Raw genomic sequence first — 10489 nt, forward strand, 5'->3', positions numbered from 1 at the left:
AATATGTTGGATTTGTAGGTATCTACGGATGGAAAAATCTGTCTGGAAGTTTCTCATATAAGGTGAACTCAAAACCTTTACATCCGAAGCGCCAGCTTCCGGTATTTCGACTCGTTTAGAATTATTTTTTAATAGACACCCTGCGTTAAAAAATGGCTATATGTTTTTTTACGCCGAAATAGTAGTTTCACCTGCCAAATTACCATATCCTTAAGAAGACAAATTCGGAACGCTCATTTGTTAATTATAATGGTTTAAAAATTAAATTCTTACAAGGCGGAAGAGAAACCGCGGTGACGTCATAGAGCGAGAAACTTGAATCTTATCTACGTGAAGGGATCCGGTTTAGTGTTAGTTAATTGTTACTTTTCAAGTAATCAATCAGTTTTTAACAGTAAAGTGGGAAGTTGATGCATGAATGGATAATCCTTGAAGTTACTTTAAGTATTAGCAGTAATAATAACAATCTATATAGCAAATTCTGACATTTTCACCAGAACGGCGATAAAAAATATGTTTCTGAAAGAATCCTCTGGGATATCCCTTCTCTTGTGACTTGATTTGAATAACTATTTGTATAATAGTGACAGGGTTAAGATCTTAACTCACATTGAAATGATGGTCATAATTTAAACCCGACTCTAAAGAAACTGGACCCCGTCAGACAATGCCGATCCATTTCTACCGAAAATCTCCTTTCGGAACAGCCAAAGAAGCTTCTGCGGGGTTTCTGTGGAGTTATTTGTGCAGCAAGGCACAAAGCAATATTTCACCTTCCTCCTTAGTATTCTACGGGGGAAGTTAATTTTGACAGTTTTATGAGTAACTGCCAATCGCCGGGATACTAATACAACCCAAAACCGGTAGGGAATCAACGTGAGTCGAGCGAGCAGAGTTTTAGTGAAAGCAACGATTCACGTAGTTAAGTAATTGAAATGATAAATGATGATAATGAAATAGTTAAATGTACTTCTAAATATAAAATATTAGTAATTTAAGGTAATTGTGTAGGGCGAAGAGTCAAAAAGAAGGAGCGGGAGTACTGTTTGAAGTTTTTAAAAACTTCAGAAAAAAATCTTCGTGGGATGTTCGTAAATTATTCGAAATTTACTTTGTTAAGCTTTAAAGGTCCATGTTTTTATGTGTATATGATTTCCCTTAAGACGAGGGTTTCCAAAAAAATGTTGAAACAAACGACAAAGTTCCACTTATCTTCTCTCTAACATCACTAAAACAGTCCGTCGACCACATTTTTGATATTTGTCGTTTAGAAAAGACTTGACTGTTAAGACTTCGTCGAATGCTGTTTGCCACTTTATTGGGGCATTCACATGTACCGTAATCACTTTCATTTGAGATCTCTGATGTTCTCTGTGATGCCAACCAACTTCTTGCTCTCTGATGGCAATTGAAAGTAAATAACTGAACGACAAAAATTGGTCTAGATTCATATTTATTTTGCACACATATTCTCTGTTTTCAGTCCCAGATTTCAGTAAACGCCGGTCCTGAAAACTGACAACCAGAAAAATAATTATCATCTTTCATCCAATTTTACCAGGCGTTAGGCAGTCTTTTGTTCTGTTCCCCATCCCTTAACCAAATGTGCATCCATGGTTCTTCCGCTTCCAGTGAGTGGAAGAAGGAAATGTCAATTGTATTTATTCTACCTTTGGCCTAATTCTAATGCCTTGTAGGTATCGGAAAGCAAATACTTTTCCAAATTGGGAGTACTAACGCAACTGCTTATATCGTTCGATCTCTCTATTCAAAAACTAAATTGTATGTAACTTTTTGATTTTATTGACGGTCTCAAGAATTGATATTTTTGGACTGCAATTTTCATTTCTCGAAAATAATGTATGAACCTCGATAGGAGCAGAGCTGATTGTAACCTCCCAGGTTTTAGAATGAAACAGGCAAACATTTTATAGATTGTAACGAAGAGTAATTAGTAATTTGATTGGAATATTCCACAAAAGATTTGATTAGAATATCCGTAAAAAAAACATTGTTAGTGACTAACAGTTTTAACCCGTCGAAACAGAACATATTTAAAAGATATCAATATATATTCTACCTATAACCCACGATCTGTAAGATTTCGTTAAGATTTTTAGGTATTTCCGTTAGTTAGAATCCTTCTTCCCTCCTTTTAGAATCGCTATATTTCGATTCTATAATTTTCAATAGTAAGTCTTCTGTTCCGATATCTTTTGATTGATACTTGTGTATATTCTTCGATTTCTATGAATTATTTTCAATTTCAGTTTCCTGTAAAATAATTTGAAGTTTGTATTTATTCACAATTTCCTCTTTTATTGGAATGTGGCCATTTAAATTTTTCTCTCCACTATGCACAGTGGCATTTTGTGTTTCCTCATTGTAAGTGATTTCGTCGTTTTTCATTCGACTAAGGAAATCTGCAACAATATTTTCTTTCCCCTTGAGATCCTCTATATCATAGCTATATTCATTTAGTTTTATGTTTCATCAAATCAGCTTAGAATTTGGTTCTTTAAAATGTGAGGCCAAACTAATGGTTTTTAGTTAGTCATTATCATAAATTGTCGGAAGCATTTGAATTTTTAGTATCCGCATAGGAAATTTTTGCATCCTGTCTGAGGCACTCGATTAAAGGTAATGCTTTTGGCATAGTTTTTTTTTAGGAATTTACGATAATATCAGGTGATTACAAGAAAATCTTTAATTTCCTCTCTTATTTTCATTATGCTATTTTTTTTCCGAGAATTTGGTTTTATACCTTCTGCCGTCAAAACATGACCTAAATATTCGGCGTCTTTTTTAAGGAACTTGCATTTGTTGATTTAAACTTTCAGGTTGTGTTTCTTAAGTTCTCTGAATATAAAGTCTATCAAATTGATATGCTCTTGTAGAGACGTACTGAATATTAGTATGTCATCTATCACACCCACATATATTTTATTCATGTATTTTATTTATGTACTCCTTGAGCAAAAAATTTATCATTCTTCAAACCAAATGGAATCCTTGTATATCCATAATGCCGTTTATGTGTAGAAACGGTAGTTTTTGACCTGTCCTTTTACTAAAATTTGATGAAACCCTTTTGCCAAGTCTAGAGTGGTAAAATATTGAGCTCTAGCTATTTGCCAAAAATACCTTCGATGATCGCAATTGGGTATTTATCTTCGACGGTAATTTCGTTGAGTTTGCGATAGTCTATAACAAAAGTAGCGTGCCTTTTGTTTTTCGGAATTTTCATCTTTTTCGGCGCAACCGAAATTGTCGAATTATAGAGAGTTTCAACCTTGCTTCAACATTTCGTCCATTTGCGGTACGGTACGGTAGGAACTAATCTTCGAGGCACCTACTGTAACATTTATTTCGTCAACTTCCATTGGTTGAATTTCATTTCTAGCCAAATTCCTAGATATTTCTAAATGGGTTTCTCTGATGCCTAGAAAAATTTCCACTATTTTTGCAAACTTCTTCTTTTTGTAAACTTCTCTGATTTCTCGAACGAACGATTCATCTCACGCTGGCCTATATTCACTCGATGTGGCACTCTCTAGCGCATATTTTTTATCTTATTCAATAGTAATGTTAGACTACAGTACAAATCTTTAATGTTATTACTAGTATTACTACTACTTAATATTATTTTCCTAGTTGATAATGCTGTTGTATTTTTACTTGATGCCGAATGCCGTGGTTAACGCGCTTTCATGTTCTCCCTCTGTTGTCCATCATGGCCAACGGCACAACAACCGGTATTCGGTCTAGGCCTGCTTGAATAAGGAACTCCAGATACCCCGGTTTTGCGACGAGGTTCACCAATTCGATATCCTTAAAAGCTGTCTGGCGTCCTGACCTGCGTCATCACTCCATCTCAAGCAGCGTCTGTCTCGTCTTCTTCTTCTACTATAGATATTGCCCTTATAGACTTTCCGGGCTGGATCATCCTCATCGACACGGATTAAGTAACTTGCCCACCGCAACCCGTTGAGCTGGATTTTATCCAGAACCTGACGGTCATGGTATCGCTCATAGATTTCGCCGTTATGTAGCCTGTGGAATCGTCCATCCTCATATAGGGGGCCAAAAATTCTTCGGAGGATTTTTCTCTCGAACGCGGAAAAGGGTTCGCAATTTTTTTTGCTAAGAACCTAGGTTTCCGAGTAGTACATTAGGATGGGCAATATCATAGTCTTGTACAGTAAGAGTTTTGACTCTATGGTGAGACGTTTCGAGCGAAACAGGTTTTGTAAGCTGAAATAAGCTCTGTTGGCAACCAACAACCGTGTGCTAATTTCATCGTCATAGCTGTTGTGATTTCCGACCCTAGGTATGTATTTCGTCTTGCTTTCATTTATGTGCAGCCCGAGATCTCGCGCCGCCTGTACATCTCGGGTTGTTCTTGGGTGGACTTGAAGAGGATGGCACCTCTCCCATTTGCGGCTGCATTGTAAATCACGTTCTCCAGGGCCTGGCTGAAGAGGAAGCATGATGCGATATCCCCTTGTCTCAGACAAGATAGCGGAGAATATCTAATAGACGGTACTCAGCAACGTGATATCTCTACAATTGCTGCACTGCGTGATATCCCCCTTTTTATGTATGAGGCAGATAATGGTCGTTTCCAGTCGTCAGGCATTGATTTGTTGTTCCAGACCTTGAGCATTAGTTGACGAACCGCTTGGTGTAATTGGTCGCTCGGGCTGTAATTCCACCGGTTCCTGGTGACTTATGGCCGGTGGATTACACGACTGTTTCTTCTATACTTGGTGGTGGCAGCATTTGCCCGTCGTCTTCAGTTGGCGGGGCCTCCAACTCGCTGATATTTTGGTTGTTGAGCAGTTCATCAAAATACTCAACCCATCGCTCTAATATGCCCATTCTGTTGAAAATCAGATTTCCCTCTTTGTCTCGACAGGATGAGCATCGAGGTGCATAAGGCTTCATCCTGCTGACTTGTTGGTAAAACTTCTGCCTACTGTGCCTGGTGGGGTTCCTCCCTGTACTTTTCGAGTTCACAGACCTGTTGGTTCCTTCTTCCGTCAGTGAAGTCGCTTCTCCGCTCGATGGAGTTCCTGGTAGGTCTCTGCGCGTGTCTGCGTTCTTTGATGCAACATTACCTTGCACGCAGCATTCTTCCGTTCCGTTGCTTGGCTATATTCATCGTGAAACCAGCCGTTCCGACTTTTTGTGCGACTGGGGCCAGGTATCTTCGTGGCCGTATTTATGAGAACGCTCTTCAGGTAATTGTCAAGATCATTTATTGATGCTTCATTTCCAGGGCATCTGTTAGCTGCGGTTATTGCAGCATCCATTTCCCTCTGATAGGTGTTACGGAGGGCTGTGGTGTGAATGGCTTCAGTATTCGCTCTCACCTGATTGTCAGAGGAGATTGTAGGTGGTGTTGTAATTCGAGCCCGGAGCCAACGAGATAGTGATCTGAGTTTATATTGGCCCTATATGTTCTGACATTCTTCAAGGCAGAGAAGTGGCGGCGTTTAACCAACACATGGTCAACTTGGTTGAAAGCGGTCCCATCTGTAGAGGCCCAGGTATGTTTGTGGACTGCTTTTCGCGCAAACCAGGTACTTCCAACAATCATTTCGTACGATACTGCTAACTTAATAATCTGCAGTCCTTTATCATTTGAACCCTATGTAACTTATGGGAGTCGACGTATCGCCTGAATAAGGGCTCCATTCCTACTTGACTGTTGAAATCTCCAAGTATGATTTTGATATAATACTTGGGATAGGCATCGAGCGTCTACTCAATTGCCTCGTAGAAGGTATCCTTCTTGGACTCTGCAGTCTTCTCTGTAGTGACTTGAATGTTTATGAGGATTATATTTCTAAATTTGCCTAGCAAGCGCAGTGTGCATAGCCGTTCGCTTACATTTTCAAAGCCGATAATAGCACGTTTCATTTTTTGGCTGACTAAGAAACCTAAGAGCACAAGGCTGTCGTACGGAAGGTCGCGGTTCAAAGCTCGCTTATGGCAGAGGGATTTGTATCGTGATTTGACGTCCGATACTAATCGACTCAGCTGTGAATGAGTACCTGAGTCAAATCAGGCTAATAATCTCGGGGAGCGCAATGCTGACCACATTGCCTCCTACAGTCTACTGTAGTGTACCGTTACGGTCTTGAATGAAGTGCTCTAACACACTTCAAGGCCCTGATCCAATATGGATTGTTGCGCCAACGGTTATCATTATTATTATAAGAAACCTACTCCGAGTACATAGTTTACTGGATGGCCGCTAAATATATTGTGTAGTGGCTCTTCTCTAGGAAATCGGTCCTTTCCAACGCATCTCCTGCAACGCTGTTACATAAGCTCCAACCTGGAGGATCTGTTGGTACACTTGGTCCCATTTTTAGGCGTGGGAGACTCGTCTTCATCCTTCTCCGTCTGTAGCTTTTTGTTAAGAATGAGCTCCCAGCAGTCTTCTGGTCCTGATCCTGCATGATTCCCGTGAGTGTGTCCACGTCGTCGAGGTAGTCCCCGGGATCATAACTGTTGCTGTTCATTTCGTCGAACTCCGGAATCGTTCTTACTTCTCTCAGTACATCTGAGAACGTTGCCATTATGTTGAAGTCTTAATTGCAAAGAATTCTTTTAAAATTCTGCAGACTAGACCTTTGAAGTAATCTTTTCCGTTTTTCTATTTTTTTATTGTATCTAATTTTGACTTAAAAGCCAACAACGTTTTTTTTCCAACTCGCGGGACTTAAAGAAAATTCCTTCAATATGTGAATACGTTGGGTGCAATTTTAAAAACTGCGCCAAATTTGAGGACGATTTCCACGTCCTTTAAAAAAATGACTTCACTTTTCAAACAGTCTACTTTATTTCGCGTGATAGAAATTACTTCTAAATTTCTTATTCCACTGGAAGTGCATGATATTTATACTCATTTAATATCATCATGCAGTTTCGGTTACATGACGAGAACGCAATTAATTACATTCTTATCTGAAGTTGATTACGTCGTTATCTTAAGAATACAAAATTCATAGTTATCGACTTGAAGTGCATAGGTATTCATATTATCATGTAGTTCCGGTTGATTTACAAGAAACTAATTCATTTACAGTTCACTAATGGTTTATATATAAGGGAGCCGCTGTGAGACATACACATAACTAGCGCCATCGAAACGTTATAATATTACCAAACATTAGAACATTACCCAACATTACCCTATTACCACATCACCAAACATCACCCCTTTACAAAAGTAAAGCTGTAATATAAAGCCACCAACATTATCGCTCTTTGTAGTACAGTTGCCGATGCCTACGCTGGGTATCGGGCTGCAGTTGGGCTTGCTTTAAACTAGCTTTGGACCGGGCTTGGGCTGACTTCGGGCTGGTTTCGGTTTGGCTTTGGGCTAGAAAATGATTTCCGGTGCTTGTGAACATGGAAATGCAGATTCTTGGCTTTAAATCATTGATTTGTAATGTTATGGATTGGAATGAATGTCGCCGGCTGGTTGATGTGTGTATGGTGTTGGTCTACATAAGATTTCATAGTACATCTCGCACATGTCGTACATGTCGAATCTCTCTTCCGGGCTGGGTGATTGATTTTTTAGTTATGCCAAGTAGAGATAACATTTAAGTGAAGTAATGGCTGCTCGTAAAATCATGTTCTGATATACTTACGAGATCTTTTGTTTTTCTTCTTCTCATGCATGAGAGGTTCTTTTATTCCTCATTGATACCTATGGCTATCGTAAAATATGCCCTATGAATGTGATAAATACAGAGCATACCGTTTGGGGAATGAGAGGTGATGTTTTTGATATTATTTTGTAATGTGCGTGTGTGGGTGATGGAATATTACTTTGTAATATCACCTTTTTCAAAATGTGAGTAATATCATGTTACCTACCAAGGTGATATTTCGCGCACCTCTACTTTACACCATTCTGTTATCGAAATTCTTTTTTATTTTGAAGCTCTGTTTTAATGTATGTATGTATTTATATGCTTGGAACGCAGAAACTTCCACCGATCCATATTCCATTTTCAGATGATGCCTGAATCATTTTGGTATGAACACCGAATGCATTACAGAAACCTATGCAATCTTTGCGAGGATGTAGACAATGCTATATCACAAATAACCATGGTCTCCTTTTCGAACAATGTGTACTTCATATGTGCACAACTGCTTAAAAGCCTCAAGTAAGTCCTTTCTGGATTCTGAATAAGTGAAGAAAGCTGAGTAAATTCCATCTTTTTTGTATTTGCAGCCCCATGCCGTCCGTCGCTCACGCCGTTTATTTCTGGTTCTCAATGATTTTCCTGCTTGCAAGGACTCTTGCGGTGTCTTTGTATTCGGCTGAAATAAATGATCAGTCTAAAAAGCCAGTTGAAATTTTCCGCTGCGTTCCCAAGGAATCTTGGTGCCTGGAGGTATGAGATGTTTGTTATTTATAGCTACTCAAGAATATCAATTAAAACCCATTGAAATATGTATTTCAAGGTAAAGAGATTTTCTCAAGAAGTGAACAGCGACACAATAGCACTGACGGGTATGAGATTTTTCTACTTAACACGGGGTCTAGTTCTGAGTGTAAGTATCTTGATTTTATGATACATATTCGTATTAGCAACCAGAAAGTTTACCATTGCAGGTTGGTGGCACGATTGTGACTTATGAGTTGGTTCTGTTTCAATTCAACGTCGGCGCCGGAGTTCACACGACATGCTAAGCGAAAGCGTTTTCAGCAACACACATGGCTGCAAATCAATTTTATCATTTCAATTTGGTCAATTATCAATTGCTTCACGTAGGCTGGGAATTATAATATTCAACTAGAACAAATTTCCAACACGTGCCCTCTGATGTAAGACTTCCTTGTTGCTGTGGAACATTTAAAGGCCCTCACTTTATGAACTTTTAAATATACATATGTGTGTATTTAATTTCTAGCCTTTCAAGTCAATGAATATTATTTAACTTCCAGCGGTGAAATTACAAGTTACTCATGAAATATAATTTTATGGAGAAGGTTTCAAGTGGAATGACAATTGATTTTTCTGAGAATGTCTGTATGTTGACATTTATCGCAAAGGTTGAATTTGCAACTCCATTCCCTGAGCTAATGGAGGCGGCTCCTTTTTAATCCCGATGAAGACTTGCGATTATTGCCCCTACTAGCGTTGAAATTTATAACTCTTCCGGGGTAGGGTGGGCAAATCAAATTTTACCCGGGCGAAATAGTTTCTATAAATCAATTTTTCCTTTTATATCGGCTTTCCCGTTTATGGTGGGGAAAATTCTAATGATGAATAGTACCACCTTTTTCTAGAAAATTGGTCCATGGAATGGGCAGTCTGTCTTCTACCGTCACAGAGTTATAGCGTTTTTGGTGAATAGTGTCAAAACTTTCCAAAAACAATTACAATTTTCCACTCCCTCAATCATTTAATCCCGGATTGGTACTATTTTCGGAAACTTTATAAAATTTCTTATAAATTAATATTTTACATCAAAATTTTAAAGAAATTCCAATTTTTTATCTAAATTTCAATATGCATTATTGTAACGGTACTTTAAACTTACAAAACTGCAAAGTTGACAAAAGTTGCTTCATTATGTTAGCTTACAAGCGAAATATAAAAATAATAAGCTTAATTATGGAAAATTTTTAGAATATTACGCATTAATTGCAAGAAAATGTGGTGCTGATATGGAGAAAATTCACTTAGTTTTCAATGCGAGCAATGGAAAATAAATGCACCAAGGATAAAACTAGGAACTGGTTTCTGATATCAAGAGAAACATAGGAGAATGAAGGTTCTAAATGTGTGCCCCAAAAAGTGAAGCAGGTCTCGTTCTCAAAACCAATCTATCCGAAAAATCTGAAAAAATTCACGATGGTGCATCTATACAAAATCTAGGCCTCAAAATATACCCCATTCCGATATCCACTCAAATAAAGTTAATAATAGCATTTACCATATTTCAGATATTTACCTTGAAAGCCCTCCTTTTTTGGGAGTAGGGTGGATGAATGCCTTTAAGTCAGAGAATTCCTTTTACCAACGGGAGGGGAGGGGAGGAAGAGAATTGTTAGTTCAGGGTACGTAATGCGCAAAATGACTCCAGCTGCTAGCGCTCTTCAGCGTCTCTATGACAATGTTGTCTGGGGAGAGCTTCCCTATGTTTTCATAATGCTGCTAACGAAAGCCGTTCCACCTTACGCAAAAGAAAAAGAAAAAAATCAGGAGATCGTGCCTTCCCAATCTAGTGCAGGTAAGACTGAAAACTTCCATGCCCGCTTAGAAGTTGGGTAAGGATGTAATCAATCTCATCGTGATGTCGGTTCAGCCTTGGGATCAAATTGTGGATGAGTGGCGCAGTCTATCTGCCTCCCGACTACTGTTGCCAAGAAAGTTGCCACTCGGTAAGGGTGCGTTGACGTTCTTCACGTGCAACCACCTCTCTTAGGTTTTCGCCCTTATAGCAGTAG

At 38.7% G+C, this 10489-nt stretch overlaps 1 protein-coding gene across 1 annotated transcript in view; it reads left to right on the forward strand.

Moving 5' to 3' along the window:
* The window catches only part of LOC119648542, a 92163-nt gene extending 83276 nt beyond the window's left edge, over nucleotides 1–8887 (forward strand). Inside the window, exons 20-23 of the mRNA XM_038050310.1 lie at nucleotides 8041–8195; nucleotides 8264–8426; nucleotides 8497–8586; nucleotides 8648–8887. Of these exons, the coding sequence (XP_037906238.1) occupies nucleotides 8041–8195; nucleotides 8264–8426; nucleotides 8497–8586; nucleotides 8648–8725 (486 nt within the window). The 3' untranslated portion in view covers nucleotides 8726–8887. The remainder of the gene's footprint in view (nucleotides 1–8040; nucleotides 8196–8263; nucleotides 8427–8496; nucleotides 8587–8647) is intronic.
* The last annotated feature ends 1602 nt before the right edge of the window (nucleotides 8888–10489 follow it).

The sequence above is a fragment of the Hermetia illucens genome, chromosome 2 (assembly GCF_905115235.1).
Source record: "Hermetia illucens chromosome 2, iHerIll2.2.curated.20191125, whole genome shotgun sequence".
NCBI lineage: Eukaryota > Metazoa > Arthropoda > Insecta > Diptera > Stratiomyidae > Hermetia > Hermetia illucens.